The 18,682-nt window shown below is 53.4% G+C and overlaps 1 protein-coding gene across 2 annotated transcripts in view; it reads right to left on the bottom strand.

The window, feature by feature from the left end:
* Window positions 1-257: 257 nt before the first annotated feature.
* The window catches only part of LOC141996408 (RNA-binding Raly-like protein), a 50,045-nt gene continuing 31,620 nt past the window's right edge, over window positions 258-18,682 (bottom strand). The window contains exons 3-7 of one of the 2 annotated variants that reach the window (XM_074968359.1): window positions 8,103-8,153; window positions 6,354-6,502; window positions 5,467-5,589; window positions 4,800-4,969; window positions 258-2,765 (exon numbers count right to left, since the gene is read on the bottom strand). In XM_074968359.1, coding sequence (XP_074824460.1) covers window positions 2,727-2,765; window positions 4,800-4,969; window positions 5,467-5,589; window positions 6,354-6,502; window positions 8,103-8,153 — 532 coding nt within the window. In that variant the 3' untranslated portion in view covers window positions 258-2,726. Of the gene's footprint in view, window positions 2,766-4,799; window positions 5,044-5,466; window positions 5,590-6,353; window positions 6,503-8,102; window positions 8,154-18,682 lie in introns of those variants that run through there. The other variant, XM_074968360.1, reaches the window with a different exon arrangement.

Genomic DNA, 18,682 nt, shown 5'->3' with positions numbered 1-18,682 from the left:
CAGGTTCTTTGGGTGAAGGTGAAACAACCCAAAGCACGGGCATGTCATTGTTCACACAGCAGGAATTAGCCTGCTGGGAAAATAATCACACTCTTTTTTTATTTCTGGTAAAGCTGCTCATGGAATTCCTGGTAAGTGACTATGAACCATATCACATAGCATGGTATATAGGAGCCATGTGAGACTAAAGGAAAAACCTTTTCTGAGCCAGCGGAAACTCACAGCTATCCAGTTTGCAAACAGCTACAGCTTCTTAGGGGTGCTCTGTACAGCCACGGAGGAGCACTGGCTTGATGGCGGTTTCTCAGCCACACTGCCTGGGCAAGCAGGACCTGGGCTGTTACCAGCATCCACATGGAAAAGCTGTACCTAGTGCTTGAAGCCCTTTCCATTTGTGGGTCTCAAAGGCTGTGGCTTCATGAGGAATCAAGCTGTATTTTTAACCTCTGTTAAAATCCGAGTGTAGACAAGGCAAGTTGTAGTGGGCCAATGTGAACTGCTGGCTTCCCCCTCATGTTTGCTATGGCCAGCCTCCCTTTCTAGCGCATCAAATGGAAGTCTTTGTGTTAACTTGTGGGGCTCTTCACAGCCTGTCCCCACCCAACCTACCATCTCTTGTTCACTATTGAGATGCTGGCTCCTGCCTCTGACTAGCCCATGAGGCCACTCTCCATCACCCACTTGTTACATCTTCAAACAAGCCCCTTTGTGCTTCCCCAGGCTGCCTCTCCCACTTGGTAGGTGCGCCCCGTAAGCATCCCTGGAGCTGCCTCTTTATCCACCTTCCAAACCTTCCTTAAAACTTTCCTTTGCTGCAATACCGACAAAAATCAATGAGGCTGCTGGAGTGCTGAGCCCTCTGCCTGTCCTGCTGACCAGTGTGGTCTCATGGGTTCCATGTGCCCCCGTTTGCCTGGCTCCAGCTCGTGGCTGGTGAGCTCTGTGGGGCACGGGTCATCTTTATGTTCTATGTTTGTACAGCACTTCGCACATTGGGGTCCTGGAGCTAGAGCACCTGGCTGCTCTTATAAAACAAATACCCCTCCTAATAAGACAGGTTAAAAACAACTGCCGTGTTTACATTAGGATTGTTACGTAGGTTAATACACCTTTTTCCTGCTGAAGGCCAGGTCCAAATGTTTCATGTATAGGTCAACAGATGAAGTCTCCCAATGAACCTGTGCAGTGGTTTGTATATTGTCCCTCTTTCGCAGATGGGGAAACTGAGGCGGAAGTGACTTGGCCAAGGTTATCTAGCAGGCCAGTGTCAGAGCTGGGAGTAGAGCTCAAACCTGCCTCCCAGTGCTGTCCTCTAACCTTGAGGTTTAGATGTAAAATCTCCAGGCCAGAGAGTCTCTCTCTGCCTGCCTCTAAAAGGCTGGCACATAGAAATGATATTTCTCTCTCTGTGGCTTCCTAGTGACTCCACAGAAGGGGGAATGTCTGTTACTCTAGCAGCCCTGCTGGGAAGGGATCCCCCTTGGTTAACAGCTATGCCTCTGCAGAGCGAGCAGCAATTCTGACAGATGCTGCAGCCTTGGCTGGGGGGCTGAACGCTGGGGATGTGGATGGGCCCCAGGGTATGAGCTGTAGCTGACCATCTAATTCTGTCCCATCAGAGCTCTGCATCTGTGAGATTTCCATGAGCACCACAAGGTCGCAGCAAGTCTAGTCCTGGAGCGTTTTGTCTGAAAAGCTCCTCTGCCGGTCAGCACCCTGTGCTAGCGCTTGTGCTAGGCATTGACTGAGGCAGGAATAAATGCCTGCTGCTTCCCTGCTTGCTCTTCAGTACTGTCAGAAACTGACCATCCCGCTCAAGGCATGGAAATCCTGCTCTGAACGACATGGTGCAGAGAACATGGGGCCTTAAATGTTGACTTGGGCAAGAGTGTCGGCCCGCTGTGCCCGTTAGCGGATGGCATTTTTGGCTCTTTCTAGGCATGCTTCATTGCAAGGTTCACTGAGAGCTCAGGGACGTGGGGCATGCAGAGAGGCGATGGGAAGGGTCCCCAGGAGGTCCCTGTTCGGCGCCGGATGAAGCCGGCATTCGAGCAGAGTGCCCAAAGCTGTGGTGTTTTTCCTGTCGCGCCATGCGTCTCTCAACCAATCAAGGCCCAGAGGCGGGGCAAGAATCCACAATGAGGCACACAGGAAAAACGGAATGACAGGAGCTCCGTCCTGCACCCATGCTGCACATGGCCTTAGCTAGACAGCTAGTCCTCTGAGTAGGACAGGGGTACCGTGGGGTCTGGGAGCGGGAAGCCTTGCAGTGGGAGACAGCAGTCCTTTGCGTGGTCCATGGCTGCGTACAGCAATGGCATGGCCTGGGAGCCAACAGAACAACAAACCCTCTTGTTCCAACAGTGCAGTTTGCGGACAAAGCGAGGGCTGCCGGGATTTCTACATGGTTCTTAAATACACCACCAGGGTCCAGACAGTCTAGCTCCTCAGGGGCTTTCTACCTGCCCTTCCCCTACATTTTTTTCCTCCACTGCTAAAAGGAACAATCGTAACACAGAGATTTCCCTCAGCAAGGTGGGGGTCTCGTGCTGGCGGAAATGATGAGGCGCTAGTTCAGGTGGCGTGGGACACGGCTTTGTTGTGCTAGCGCTGAGACCAGGTACACTCATGTCATGGGTGGCACCAGCTGGCGGCCTTGAAAGAAATACAAACACAGGAAAGGAAATGCTAGCCAACCTGGGGAAGGCTGTGGTGTCCCAGTCCGTTTACTGGCTGCCCTCCGGGTCTGACGTGTGGTTTTTCATCTGCAAAGAGATTTCATTACTACATTACATTACTCATCCTTGTGGGCCACATTTCCAGAACAGAAGGACTTGTGGCACCTTAGAGACTAACCAATTTATTTGAGCATAAGCTTTCGTGAGCTACAGCTCACTTCATCGGATGCATCCAGAACAGCCAGCATTAGCCACATGTACCAAAACACGTGGCCCCGCTCGTGTGTGCCCATGGCTACCTATGGGTCCCTGTGCACAGCCCCTGCTCGTGTGTGCACAAGGCTACCTGTGGGTCAGTGAAGGCAGGGAAATGGCAGGGCTCTGATGTTGCCCTGCTCCACCTGTATGGGACAATGTTAGTCAAAGCGTACCCAGTATCAATCGCTGACAAAGTTGCCCTGATTCATTAAGTTAGTAGTAATTTGTCTTATGAATTAAAGTAGTAAATGAGACAGATTTGTTTCAAAATCATGATGCTCTGTTACAAGCCTGCTTGTTAGAAAACTGTTTAACAGCCCCTGTGCTGTTCCCTTGAATTGCTTAGTCATGCCATGAGTGTCCCGCGGGGGCTGCCACTTTGACTGGCTCACCTGCATCACTGGAGAGCCTACCAACACACCCAGCTATGATGCAGCCAGGTGAGGCACCTTGGCAGGGTTGTGTGCATCAGGCAGTGCCTGCTCCCTGGGCATCTCCTCGCTCCAGGAGTGTTTACAGTGTCGCTGTCCTGGGCATGCCAGCTCTGGCCTGAAGGGGGACTGGCTGGCTAGGGATACAGCCCAGGGGGACTCTGCTGTCCTGCAAGGAGCCCAAGCCTCTCACAAAACTGTTCTAGCAGCACTCAGCTCAGGTGGCCCCCAGCTCACAAACCAGCGACTAATTCATGGCACTAAACACACACAATCCCATGCCCCCGGCCTCGGTGCCCGTCTCTCCGCATGCCCACACCAGCAGCATTCCACTCCAATGGCTACATGCACTCAGCAGCCCTCCCCCTCCCATAGTGCAGCTCCGGCGAACGGCAGCTGGATGTGTGCAGGGGAGCCTGGCGTGACGACTGGGTAGTGGGGGGACGCAGGCCGAGTCAAATGGGCTGGCAGATGAGCATTCCTGTGGCTCAGGGGAACACCCAGTACATTTCCCACGCAGGCAAGCGAGGACCATTTGGCTAAAGCCCAGAGAAAGGGTAGCAGCCAAAAGCTCTCTCCCTGCCTAGGTGCTGGGCTCTGCCCTCCACCATGCAGGGCCCACAACTAGGGTTGCCAACCCTCCCAGTTTCGCCAGGAGTCTCCTGGAATGGGAGCTTTCTGCCAGAAGCTACTGAAGCCAAACTGGGAGATTTTAGGCGCTAAAAGTCTGGCAGCACAGCAGGGCTAAGGCAGGCTCCCTGCCTACCTAAGGCAGGCCCCCTGTGCCCCCCTGGGGCCGCAGGAACGTGCCGGCCATGTCTAGGAATGGCGTGCGGAGAGGGTGGTGTGTGGAGCCCCCTGGCCCCCTTACTTTGGGTGGCTTCCGGTGAGCCGTGCAGCGGTGCTAAGGCAGGCTCTGCCCCCATAGCTCCGATTGGCAGCAGTTTCCGGGCAATGGGAGCATGCCGAGACCCGTCCCCCCCGAGGAGATGCAGGGACATGCCCGCCGCTTCTGGGAGTGGTGCGGGGCCAGGGCCTGCCTTAGCCCCACTGCACCGCCGCCCGGGAGCCGCCTGAGATGAGCGCTGCCCGGCCGGAGCCCACAACCCTCACCCCCTCCTGCACCTCAACCCCTTGCCCCAGCCCTAAGCCTCCTCCTGCACCTGAACTCCCTCCCAGAGCCCACATCCCTTTCCCCCCAGCCCCCTCCAGCACCCAAACTCCCTCCCAGAGCTTGCACCCCACACCCCTCCCAAACCCCAACCTGCTGCCCCAGCCTAGTAAAAGTGAGGGAGGGAGGGGGAGAGCCAGCGACGGAGAGGGGCGGATGGAGTGAGCAGGGTGGGGCCTCAGCGAAGGGGTGGGATTTGTGTTTGTGTGATTAGACAGTTGGCAATCCTACCCACGACAGAGCCGCTCTGCTGGGACCTACCGTCTCCTCGGTGTCTGTGCTCTCCTCCTCACTGTCGATGTCCCTCAGGTCGCTCTGCGCGTCAGCAGCTGGGGTCTCCTTCCCTTGTGGCTCCCGCAGCGAGTCCCCCACTGGGTACGAGGGCTCTTCGCTCGCTTGAGCCTTCTTCTTCTTCTCACCCTCCTTGGAGCCTGCAAGATCAGAGCAGCCCCTAGACAGCAGAGGCCTTCGGCAGCTCCAGGGCTCTGGCTGCTTTCTGCTCTGCCTGGGAGGGATGTGCTCACAAGTCACTAGGGAAATGCCCCATCCCAAAGGACTGTTAGTCTGTGACGGCCAAACCAGGACCATGCGGCAGCCAGCCAGGAGCCCGATAGTCACCCCCTAATCCTTCCACGAAGCAGGCTGCAGTGTCCTGCTAGCGAGCACAGCGGGGGAGGTTCCTAGGAGGCAACAGACCAGCTGGCTTAGCTGGGGGAGCATGGCACCTATCCTCTCTGCACAGCGCACCTTGGGCCACACTGCAGCCCCCCTGCCAGCTCTGGAGCTGTCCTCTCAGAACCAGTTCAGAGGCATCCCTGTGGACAGTCTCATGGGCGGGGGGGGTGTTCCTGCCCAGCTGCTGGGCCCTCACATCTGCGTGGTGCGTGTGTGGGTAACAGCCTCCCCCACCCACCCCTTCTCCTCTTACCTCTCTCCCCAGGCAGCCGCTCCCGCCGCTGGTCCATCCGATCCAGACTCTCCAGCAAACTGTCCACCTGGGCTTTGATCTGGCTCAGCTCTCCCTTGATGGAATGCAGCTCTTCGGCACGCACTGCACAAGGGAGGAGGAGAGGCCATTAGGCTCCATGGAGACGTACCTAGCCTGGAAGCAATGGGGAGGGTGATCCCGGCGGGGTTGGCAGCCTGGCTGGGCGGCCCACCTCAGAGCCATTCTGCACACTGTGGCTCTTGGTGGTTAAGCATCAGTTAAGTGCTGGGTGCTGCTGTCTGAACCTCCAAGCTGCGGGCAGGTCTCTGTCTCCCTTTGCACCTGCTGTGTATTTCCTCTTCTAAATGCACAGCAATTGGGCCAAGCTTTTCCCCCCTGGAGGCACCTGGAAGGGGCCTGGATTTTGGAACATCAGGCCCCTTTAAGGGCCCCTCCACAAGGCTCCCTAAATCCCTTGGCACGTTGGAAGGTCCCAGTTTCGGGGGCACCTATGTTTGAAAACGCTGTGCCTGTCAAACTCACACGTGGGGGCACGCGCCAGGCAGCTGCATGGGCACAGGCCAGTTAGCAGTTTTGGGGAGTCCCCTTGGAGACAGCAGCCTGTAAAATCTATTTAAAGGCCGAGTTCTTTCGTTGCTCGGGCTGGGAGCTCTCGGCAGCAGGCTCCTTCCTATGGAGAACATAGCAAGCAGTGCGGAGTAGCCCCCGCCCTGAGTAGCCACCTGAGCCACGCTCTGCCCAAGCCACGCTGTCCTTGTGCCTCACCCTCCCCGGGACACTCTCCACGACCTAGAGCAGTGACCCGCTCAGTGCCCCTAGCATCCCCTCCAGTCACCGCCCGCCCCCCCACGATCCGTGACGCTTACGCTTAGTCCGACCCAGTGCTGCGTTGCCGCTGCCTCTTGGCCCCGGGTGGGGGATCAGGCTGCTCTTGCCACCTGCCCCCACGTGGGCTCGTCTGGTCTTGACTGGAATGCGATTGATAAGGGGCGGGATCTTCTGGTACTCGTACACCCTGCAAGGGGAAGACAGAGCCGTGTGAGGAGCGGGGCGGGGGCCCTAGCAGGATCCCCTGCACTAAGTGTCACCAGCACTGCACTGTCCTCGGGGGAAGAAGGGGTCTCCAGGATGAGCAGGGAGGATGGAGAGGGGGGCTGAGCCCCACTCATGCCAGCAGGGAGCAGGAGTTGGGGACAGGGAGCTGGGGGGCTGCTATCCCTGGAAATCATAAGGCCTGAATGCCCAAGAACTGGATGCAGCATGCTACAGAGGGGAGCAGGGGCCAGTGGTCTGGCACAAGCCCTCCAGCCTCAGGGCAGCGCATGCTCTCAGGTGCAGTTGGGACACCCTGCTCAATTCCTCCCTCCCCATGGCGTTCAGTGAGTGGGTGGCCTAGAGGCACATGGCTCCAAACATGCTGAGCCCCGAATGAAGGAAGCAGAGCTGGAGCTGCGCACGAATGCACGGGGCAGCCCCAGCCCCAGCATGCCTCCTGCACAGCACCCACTGGGATCCAGACGGCGTACGGCCTGCTGGGACATGAAGCCCTGCTCTATTACTGATAGTGCTGCTGCCTACGGGGGTCCTGGCAAGCTGCCCTTCTGGCTCTGCGATGGGTGAAATGTGGTGCCCCCAGGCTAGTCTCCAAAACGCCTGGCACCACATATCTCACCAGGGGATTTCAGCTCCTTTGAACGGGCAACCCCTTCCTCTTTAACCTCCTTGAGTGTTACCAGGAGTCGTGCAGCTGAGATGGACAGGTGCCTCAAACCATCCCGTCCCAGCCCCCAGTGCACTTCGCTGCCTACTGACTGTCAGTGCAGAGGGATGGGGCCCCATCGCCGATGCAGCAAAACCTGTTTGATACTGACGGAAGAAACAATCTGGTTTCGTGGATATTAATCGCCAGGGACTCTCTCTCTGCTAATCAGCTGCTATTAAATAAAGGCATAATGATGAGATCTGAGCCAGATCCTCAGCCGGTGCAAATCAGCACAGCGCAGACTGACTTCAAAGGAGCTGCCTCACCCGACACCAGCTGTTCCAGAACAGAGCCTGACTGCAAAGGCTCCTGGGGTAGTGGGTACCAGCAGCAGAGTTTCTACTCCACGTTTGCACGGCTGAACCCCAGGGCCCTCCTGCAGCTCCCAGGCACTGGCTGACAGTCCGTGTCTAGGGTATCTCTATCCTAACAAGTGAAGGTGTCATTGCAGCAGACAGGCAAGCTCAGGCTAGTTCGATCTAGCTAGCAGGGGTAGCAATAATAGTGACCATGTGGCAGCCTGGGCATCAGTGTGGGCTAGCAACCCCAGGGCGCAGCCAGGCTCCCCCAGAGGTTTGTGCTCAGGTTATTAGCCTGTGCTGCCATGTCTACACTATCCACGCTAGCTAGCTTAAAGCTGGCATGGGTATGCCTAGCCCATGCTACAACCAGCTCTTCCTCTGCCATGGTGACATACCCTTAGGTAAATGAAACTTGGCCCCCTCTGTTCTGGGGCACTCAGAGCTGGGATACAGGGCGGGAAAGGAATTCGAACAGTGCTTCATCAGTCCTCCTCCTCTAAACACCAAAGGGGGAAGAGCTGGCAGGTGCCCAGGGACCAGACATCGCTCACCTGTATGGGAAATCGTCCCTGTAGAGCTCATAGTCCAGGTCACAGTTACTGCTGCAGAAGGAGAGAGAAAGTAGCAAAGGAGGTGAGAGTGAGTCACTCACAGTGATGAGCATGATGGTAGCCATGCCTCCCCTGTGCCCCCATCCCAGCAATGCCACTCAGCCACAGAGCCTGGGAACTCCCAGGAGGATGCAGCCATGCTTACTTTGTGAGATTTCTCTGCTTGCACAGTGTGGGGATCACCATGAGGTGTAGGGGGCATATCTGCATCACAGGGAGGGATCAGCAGTGAGCGGCATCTGCAAGGTCACTGTGACATTTGTAATTGTGGGTTCCTCTGGATTAGCTCGGAGGAACAGTACAGAGGGGCTGGCTGGGTTATAAGGCCCTTTGTTGTGTGTGTGTGGGGGGGGGGGTTGTTTTATTTAAAATTTCCTGGGAATCTAATTAATTTTTATAATATCAATTACAAAGAATGGGGGATAATTGGTGCAAGAAATGAATGTTGCCATTTTCTGGATAAATATCAGGATAAGGATCACTGTCTTCTGCTGCTTTTGGTTTTGTAAGCTGTCAGAAAAACCCTTATGTTTGGAAACACAGTAAGCTACAGTTTTTCATTTTCAACCCACTTCAGCATGAAAAGCAGTTGCCCAACTTTTATTTGTTTTGAATGTTGACAACTCTTGTAAGAGGGCATAAACGGGCCCTTTTTGGGCCTGCCTCTGCTCCAAAAACCACTCCCAGACCCTCAGGTTCAGCAATCACCAGTGCAGTTTATTTACAAGATGCAATCCCACCACCATCTCACTATATACAGCATGGCGGTTTCAGGCTGAAGGACTTCCCAGCCTCTGCCACCAGGAAAGAGGAACTCCCACTCTCCAGCTTCCCTTCTTCAGACTGGCTTTTATGTAGCCCCAGGCTAATCAGGCTGGCACCTGTTTCCCCTTTGCCAATCAGGCACAGGTTACTCTAGGCAGCTCCAATTTACCTCCCTTAATGGGAGCTGGAGTGAGAGGGCTGGCTCAGCAGTTTGTGCCCAGCACCCTGTCACACACCTCCCCCCGTTATCTAACCGCCAGGTTCATCCTTCCCCGTCCCCTCTTCCCTCTACTGGATTGGGCACTACAGGGGAGTTCTCCTTCCACCTTCGGGTGACCCCCAGGTCCTCCTTGTGGGATTCATTTACCCCCCACCCACAGAAATTACACTGTGTGGGGGGGTGGATACCCCCATAGGTCCACTGCAACACACACACCTGGGTGTGTTCCCTGTCCTTTTCCCCCATTCCCTTCTGGCAGGAGTTCGGGGTTGGTCCCTACTTCCCACTGGACACCCAGGGCCTCAGGTTTCTCAAACCCACCGAGCCTGGGCCTCTTCTCCTGGGGGTCACCCTTGTAGGGAGCACCGGTGGGCCTTTCTCCTCTGCTCAGGGCCTTGGGCGGGATGTCTCCCCCATCTTCCTTCCTGACAGGCTTTTCACTGCAATTTCCTAAGGGGATTGGTCTCCCTCTCTACTGGGGCTTCGTGATTTAGGTGGTTCTACCTCCGTCATCGGGAGGCCTCCCCTTTTCCCCATGGTGGCTTCCTCCCACTGCCTCCTTTCCCTCCTGGGAAGGGGTCCCAGTCCATGCCCAACACCACCGGAAAAGGCAGCCCCTCTGCTACCCCAACCCATTTCCACTGGAACCTGCCCTGGACCTTGAGGGGCCCCTGGGCTATAGGCCACTGTCTCTTATCCCCAAGGACACATTCGAGATTCATCTTGGCTCCGGGAATCATCCAGTGTGGCTTTACCAGCCACCTCTGGATAAGAAACCAGGCTGAGGCTGTATCTATTAGGGCCCTCTGTGGTTTCCTCCCCACCATCACCAGAACGGTGGACAGTCTCTGCCCCTTCCCTCCAGCATTAGTCCAGCCACAAAACTCGGCAAATCCACACTCCATGTACGAGCAGTCCCCCTTTTTATGTCCCGGTCGCCTGCACTGCCTCGAATGATCAGTCGGGCCCCAGGTGGAGCTCCCCGGGTGTCTTCCCTTTTCCTCTCTGGGCCCTTTCTGGGTGGGGGTTCTTGGGCTTTCTCCCAGACTCCAAATCTTTGTATTGTTGTCCCTTTTTTCTGAGGAAATTGGCCTCCGCATACTCCTTGGTCAGTTTCACGGCCCCTGCCACTATACTCCGTTGATGCCGCCTAACCCACACTCATATGTTGTCGGAGAGGTCCTGTAGGAGCTGTTCTAGGACCAATGCGTCCATAATCCCCTCATTGTCTGGGTGCTGGGTCTCAGCCAGTGGGTGGCCCAGCCCATTAAGCTTTGGGCAAACGCCTGGGGCCGTAACCCCCCCAACTCCCTTGCTGACCATAACTTCTGGCAGTATTTCTCAGAGGACAGTCCCATCCAATCCAGGACAGCCACCTTTACTGCCTCGTACCTCCTGGCCTGCTCCTCACTCAGGAGCATTTAGGCAGTTTGGGCTTTGCCTGCTAGATAGGGTGCGAGCCACAGGGCCCAGGTTGCTCTATCCCATCCAGTCCCCATGGCTAGCTGCTCGAAAGTGGGGAGGAACGCAACTGGGTCACCTGCCGGGCCCATATCACATCGTCCTGTGCCCAGATGCCATCCCCCACCATGGGACTCGCCATCCTCTGCAGGACCTGCTGTACGCTGGCCTGCTCCTGCAGGCTCTTCTGCAACTCGGCCTGCCAGGTAAGCAAACCCTGCCTCTTCACCTGGGGGGATTGCTGCAAGCTTTGCATAGCCTTCTGCGTGTCCTCCTGCTGCCTTACCAGCCACTGCAGCATCTCTTTCATCTCTGGGCCACCAAACTTGGCACTGGCTCAGGATCCCGGACAGGCCCCCATGTGTAACAGAGCATAACAGGGCTCCCCTTGGTCCTGCCTCTGCTCTGCTTTCTCCAAAAACCACTCACAGACCCTCAAGTTCAGCAACCACCACTGCAGTTTATTTACAGGGTGCAATCTCACCACCGTGTCACCATATACAGCATGGGGGTTTCAGTCTGAAGGACTTCCCAGCCTCTACAGGCAGGACAGAAGAGTTGCCACACTCCTTCCAGTCTCTGGCTTCCCCTCTTGTGTCTGCCGCCCCTTATCGTCCCCTGAGGCTTTTATGAAGCCCCCAACTAATCAGGCTGGCACCTGTTTCCCTTTTGCCCATCAGACGCAGGTTTCTCTAGCCAACTCCAATTTATCTCCCTGAATAGGAGCTGGTGTGACAGAGGGCTGGCTCAGCAGTTCATGCCCAGCACCCTGTCACAACTCTCCATGCTGTCTGTAAAGCTGGTACTTGTATGTGGAGAATGCGAAACTGATGACACGACGATTACCAGCACTCGAGTGCTTCCGGTATTTCTGACCCAGCTCCCCACTCAGGAAGGGGAGATGATGGCTAGGTCACCTGGGACACCCAGCTCTCCTTCCGGAGCAGGGAGCTGGATCTAGCGTGTTCCAGCACTTCCAAAATTAGGGGGGAAATCAGTAAAAATGGAATTATGGCTTTTGTAAAACCCAAGAATGTTTCAGTAAAAATTGAAAAGGAAAGGCCTTATGGGGGAGACCGGCACCGAGGGTCACTCTGGATTCTCAGGGCATTTCGATGCTCCCTCCAGGAAGTTTATTACTGAGCATGTCTGTGTCTCAGCAGGGAGTTTAGACAGAGATGAGCCCCCTTTTGAGCAGTCTAAGCAGGACCTGTTATCTGGGAATCTGCAGTTATAGGTTTCTGATGTTAAATTTCATGGTTTCTGGTTTCGTGCTCACACTATCTGGTCTTTCAGCTCCAAATTAAGAAGCAATCTGTTAGGGAGAGCATCTCCAAGGCAAGAAGCCAGCATGCCTGTAATAAATCATGCACAGTGAACCAGAAGTTTGGGGTCTGTGTGAAGGATGTAATAAAATATTCTGTAAAAGCTTATTCTGCTGCTTCAGCTCTTGCAGAGTCAGTAGCTGCTAGATTAATACTAATGTGAAGCTTTACTTTGAAGTGTCACCACTCTGTGAGGGTGCCAGGGGTGGGGGAAGAATGCAAAAGTCCATGACAAGTTTTCCTGGGGTCCAGTGTTTCTATTACATCAGCAGAAACATCTGAGACGAAGGAAGGGCTTGTGATTAAGACATATGGCTGGGAATCAGGAGATTTGAATTCAGTTCTCCTATAGCTCCGCTGTATGATTTTAGAGGAGTCAGTTCCCATCTCATTGCCTCAGTTTCCCTCTCTGTATAACAGGGATAATGATCCTTACCTCACCCAGAAAAATGGTTTTGAGTTTTAGTTCATTCCTGTTTGGAAAGTGCTTTGGAGACCCTTGGCTGGAAGGGGCTGGTGAAGGGCAAAGGTCAAAGGATGAGAGGTGACACCATGGTTTAAAAGTTTGGGGGACCAGAAGTGAGAATGCAGGAGGCTTCCGGCTGGGCACAGATGTTACCTGTCAGCTCTGTGTTCTTGGGGAACCAGGGTGCAGTACCCAGCCTGTCTGGCTCACGAAAGACCATCCCTTCCCCCAGCCTTTGCTTGAACCAAAGCCGATCAGAAGAAAGACTTACAAAAAGCAATGAAAAGGCAGTGGGAGACACACCTAAACCCCTCCAGACAAGGGTGACAGGATTAAGGAAACTCCCCTAGCCTCATTTGCATCAAAGATGGGACAGGGAGGCATCTCCATTAGCATATAGAATGGACAACAGAGATTCCAAGGCAAGAACCGCATGGATCTCTGGGACCAGAAAAGCAGGGAAGCACTGCATGATGGGGGATCTCTACTCCAGCTGTTAATGAACCTACGCCTGCACATACCCAGCTCAGTAGTTATCAGCCCAATACTAGTAATAAATCCTTTATTGGTATGCAAAATACTGAAGCTGCCTAACTGCTTTGTGAACTCCCTCCAAGGAACACCACCCATAGCCAGGGATGATCAGTTCCTATTGTCCAGCCTGAACAAAACAACTCTGGTATACTCCCTTGAGCCATCAGTTTACCCATAAACAAATCTAGTGTTCTCCCTTAAACATTGTTCTTTCCCTACAAAAACCCCTACCCACGTGCAAGTGTTCTGATGCCAGGATCCAAAATCTGAATCAGTTCTATTGGGACTTCATCGTCTCCTGACTGATTGTGCTGGGGGCTCTGCCTGTCCCAGCACTCCGGACCCTCAGCTAACACCACCACCTGGGACCCCTGATCGATTCCAGCTTCACGGAGTGGTGAGAACCCAGCTCTCTCTCGGTACAGCCGCCTGACCCTGACTTGTGTGATCAGTTTTAGTTTTCTAAACCTGACCTTTATAATCAAATTTAAGTTAGATTTAATATTATAACTGTTTTGTTTGTTTGGCTCCCCTGTGGTTATTACCTGGCAATAAATAATTTTCATGGTTAAGCTGGTTGCTTCTCTCCCCCCCCCAACCCCATGGGTGTTTTTTGGCTTCCTCATTTGCTCTGCAGCAACGCTCCTCATATCTAAGCTAAAGATCCCTGCAGCACCCAAAAATCCTGTGGGGTTTGCTCATTAAGTGGGTTACTACCAGAACAATTGTAACATGAAAGTGGGGATAGGGACGGGCTGAACCTGGGGCATATGAGGGTGGCAGCTTGGAAATGCTGCTTGACCCAGACTACTGTGTCCAGGGACATATAAGGGGTCAGCTTGGGAGTGCTGATTAACCCGGTCCTCTCAAATGTGCTCTGTTAATGTGTGTGTTTGACTGATTCTGGCGCTGGAAGAACCCAGCGCTGGAACCTAGGTCCTGCAGGACAGCTTCATTGGGAGGGGACTTGCAGAAGTAGAGCTCCGTGTGAGAACACAAGTGACACAAGCAGTACATTGATAGAATTACAGAACACCCCCCCACCCCAGAAGAGTAACCCTAATAAATAAGCGAACCCCAAAGTAACGGGCAAATTTGGCGACATAGGGGACACATCCTCGAGAGTTGGGAGAGAACATGTTCCACTCCTGCACCAACCACCACCCAACAGCTGGCTGCAACTAGGCAAAGCATTCACAGGAGTGAATATTTTTGTTGACTCATTATTCAGTTCAATAAACAACAGAACCAAATCTGAGCTGATCTTTTCAGAATGCATTTCCCCCATTAGCAAGAGGAAGTTACTCACTTTGAGCAGTAATGAGGGTTCTTCGAGATGTATCCCCATTATGGGTGCTCCACTGTCAGAGTGTGTGTGTGCCCCACGCTGCTGATTGGAGAATTTCAATAGCAGCCTGTCCCGCATGTGCGTTGCCTCACTCACCACAAGTCTTGCCAGCGTGCGCGGGCATTTCCCTCCTTAGTTTCTTCTCTACCACAGAGTCAACCAGAGGGAACTCTGAAGTAGAGGGAAGGAGGGTGGGTCGTGGAGCATCCATAGGGTCACACATCTCCAAGAACCATCATTAGGATACAAGGGGAGTATCTTCTTCTTCGAGTAGTGTCCCTATGGGTGCTCCAATGTAGGTGACTCCTGAGCAGTACCCACCACAGGAGGCTGGGACTTCGGAGTCAAGTATGATATAGAGAACAGTCCTGTGGCACCGAATTGGGCATTTGTAGCCAAATCCCCCACAGTGCTATGCAAATGTATGCGCAGATATCCAGCTAGCTGCTCTGCAGATCTCTGATATGGGGACCTTGGAGAAGGTGATTGAAGTGGAGACTGACCTCATGGAATATGTGCATATTGAAGATGGGGGTGTTACCCCACACAGCTGGTAGCAGAGTTTAATACAGCCAGAGACTCACTTGGAGAGCAGCTGAGCTGAGATCAATACACCTTTCGATTTATCCGCAATGGAGAGAAAGACTTTCAGAGATTTTCTAAAGGTTTTTGTTCTGTCCAAATAAAAGGCCAAGGCTCTTTCACGTCAAGCATATGGAGGATGGCTTCCCTATTGTCCTCAGGAGGTTTGGAATAAAATGTTGGAAGCTGCAGAAGTCACTTTAGGGGGTGAACTTTGAATGGGGTCTAAGTGTAACTTTGCCAGGGAAGAACACAGTACAAGGGGATGCACCATCCAAGCTTGTATTTCCCCTATCCTGGCTGAAATGATGGCAATGAGGAACACCTTCTGAGTCAGTGAACAACAGGCCATGGTCTCAAGTGGCCGTCGAGTCAGTCATTTTCACATTAGGTTGAGGTTCTGTTGGGGAATGGGGGCCTGGGTTGTGGGAAGAGGTTTGCTTTGCCTTTAAGAAATATCTTAGTAGTTGGATGGGAAAGGACTGAGTAGTCTTCTGCCTAGTGGAAGGTTGCAACTGATACTAAATGAACCTTCAGCGAGCTAACAGAGAGACCTGATTTCTTTAAGGTTAATAGGTGGTCTAGGACCACCGGTAGGGTGGCTGAATTTGGGGTGACCCCCTTGGGCTGGCACCTCTTCCATTTCTGAAGGTACGTATGACAAGCAGTGCCCTTTCTATTGTGTAATAGCACCTCCTGTTCCTCCTCAGAGCAAGATGTTTCTATGTGCTGGAACCATGAAGGAGCCAGGCTTTGAATCACAGGATCTGCAGATTGGGGTGGAGGCTGTGACCCTCATTCTGCGACAGATGGTAGAGTCATCGGCAGACATAATGCCAGCTGTGACAGGTAAGGGTACCGTGTCTGCCTGGGCCAGATGGGGACAATCAGAATGATGTTTGCTTTTTCCCTTTTTATCTTCAACAGGACTTTCAGTAATACAGGGAATAGGGGAAAGGCATAAAGAAGGCCTTTGTCCCAAGGAAGGAGAGCATTTACCATGGAGTGTCGTCCAATCCCCCCCAGAGCAGTACTGTTGACATTTCTTGTTTTGGTGAGCAGCAAACAAATTTATTACCAGCATCCCCTATTGTTGGAATATGTCATGTAGAATCACTGACTCTATCTCCCATTCACAGTCACACAGGAATTTGCGGTTGAGATTGTTGGCCCTCGTGTTGTGTATTCCCGGTAGGTAGGTGTGACAAAGTGGGGATTTCCCCTGGTTATGTTGTATGTGAGCCTATGTGAGTCTTACTGTTTTGCATGAATGCTGTGTGTGCCTCAGTTTCCCTGTGTATTGCACCAATGACTAGGTAGTAGGATTAAGGGGGTGTGAGTTTTGCGGGGGCTACTCCAGCTGCCTGCATGGATGCTATGGCTGCCCCTTCGTAACCTGAGACCCAGGAGGGGGATGTGACCAGGTGACTCTTGGCCCTGGAAGTGAGACACAGGCCGGAGGAGAAGCAACGGGCAGGGCAGAGGGCAGCAGGTGGAAACGGGTCAGTCTCAGATGGCTTGGGGCGCAGGGCAAGGGCCGGAGCCCTGGCTCTGGGCTCCCCTCCTCCCAAGATGCACTTGGCTGAAAATCAGTGATTTCTGTGATAGCAAACTCTGTTCTACGTTGTGTTCCTGTCGACTTCTGTTTTACCAGCTGGCTGAGAGTCACGTCTGACTGCGAAGTTGGAGTGCAGGGCCCTCTGGCTTCCCCAGGAGCCCCACCCAGGCGGACTTGCTGCGGGAAGCACATGGTGTGGAAGGGGATGCTGAATGCTCCGAGGTCAGACCTAGGAAGGTGGAAGCTGTGGAAGCTTCTTGCCCTGGCAACAGTCTGCTCAGAGAGAGGAGGCTCCCCCAGAGTCCTGACTGGCTTCATATGGAGCAGTTCCAGAGCAGCGCCCTGGTGACTCTGTGACAGTAGGTCACTGACATTAGGGTGTTATGCAAGATACACTGGTTCCACAGCTTCAGTGCTTCTACACACAGGAAATGAGACCTGGCGCCTCCCTACCAGTTTATGTAATACATTAGGCCAGGTTGTCTGTCATGACCTTTGTGTGCGTTTCCCTGATCAGCAGGAGGATGTGAGCGCACACATTTCTGATTGCTCTGAGCTTGAGCAGGTTGATATGGAGGCCTGTCTCCGCTACAGACCATTTGCCCTGTATTGTGCGATCATTGAGATGCACTCCCCATCCTATGAAGGATGCGTGGGTGGTCAGGAGAAGGGATCTGGAAGACTGAGAAAACAGGATTCCCGTACACACATTTATCAGGTCCTTCCACCAGTCTAAGGATTGCTTGACCTTGGTGGGCAGTGATAGACGCTTGCCTATGTTGTCTTTGTTCAGCTTGTAAACTGAGCCAAACCAAGCTTGAAGGCATCTCATGTGTAGTCTGGCATGAGCACTAACTGATGTGCCCACGGCCATGTGGCCCAGAAGCTGAAGGCAGTGCCTGGCCGAGATTTGGGGGCTGGACTGCACTGTCTCTATCAACGAGGAGAGACTGAGAAATCTGTGATGTGGGAGGAGCGCCCACGCCTGAGTGGAGTCAAGGTCAGCTCCTATGAATTCTAGCCTCTGTACTGGTGTAAAGGTTGATTTTTGTTCGTTGATTTGTAGGCCAAGATTCAGAAACAGGTCCCGTGTGGTCTGAGTGACTCATTGGGCCTCTGTGCAGGACTGTGCCCTGAGAAGGCAATCATCCAGATAGGGATAAATCATTACTTCCTGAGAGCATAAGTGGGCCGCTACTACCAAGAGGACCTTGGCGAACACCTTGGGGGCCAATGAGAGGCCAAAAGGGAGTACTCTGTACTGGTAGTGGTCTTAGCCCAGCGTGAATCTGAGGTAACACCCGTGACGTGGTATGATAGAAATGTATGCATCTTGAAGGTCAAGGACCGAGAGCCAATCTCCTTCCTCAAACGCTGAATGAACACGGATGGGTGACCATCCTGAATTTGACATATCTGTTGAGTGCTCTGAGGTCCAGTACGGGTCTCCAGCCTCCCTTTTATTTTGGTATCAGGAAGCAGCAAGAGTAGAAGCCTTTGGCTCTGAGGTGCATGGGCACAGGTTCTACAGCTCCTACTCTGAGGAGATGGTTTACCTCTTAACGTAGCAAACTCTTGTGAGAAGGGTCCTTGAAGCAGGATGGGGAAAGGAGAAGTGGATAGCATATCTATTCTGAATGATCTCCAGCACCCACTTGTCAGAAGTTACCCGGTCCCAGATACTGCAGAATGGGGTAAGGCGGTCTCCAAAAGGAAGAGTGGGGTTTCCCAGCGTAAGGTGGTGAGAAGAGTGTTCTACAAGCGCCTCGACCAACCCATCAAAACTGCCAGCTGGAGGTTGCAGGGTGAGAGGAAGACAGCTGCGGCCCCGATTGCTTTCACTTGGGGAACCTTGATTTCTTTCTCTGTGGCTCACAAGATCCCTGTGACAAGCACTGAGGCGCGTACTGTGATGACCGGGACTTAAAACAGCGGCTGAGGGCTGTATTTTCTCTTGTAGGCCGGCGTGTATCCCTAGGGAACAAAGGGTCGCCCAAGAATCCTTCAGTGTGTGAAAGGACACATCTGTCTTTTCAGTGAACAGCTTCAATCCCTCAAAGGGAAAGTCCTCCACCGTGGTTTGGACCTTTTTAGGGAAGCAGACAACTGCAGCCAGGAGGCTCTTCTCATAATCATGGCCGTGGAACTTGAACATGCCGCCATGTGTGCCGCATCTAATGCGGACTGGAGAGACTTTTTCGCCACCAGCTGGCCCTTGTTAATTATGGCCATAAATTGGTCTTTGTGGGAGTCCAGGAGCT

Source organism: Natator depressus, chromosome 12 (genome assembly GCF_965152275.1).
Source record: "Natator depressus isolate rNatDep1 chromosome 12, rNatDep2.hap1, whole genome shotgun sequence".
Classification (NCBI taxonomy): domain Eukaryota; kingdom Metazoa; phylum Chordata; order Testudines; family Cheloniidae; genus Natator; species Natator depressus.
The sequence above is the reverse complement of the archived record's forward strand: the minus strand, read 5'-3'. Positions and strand labels throughout refer to the sequence as shown.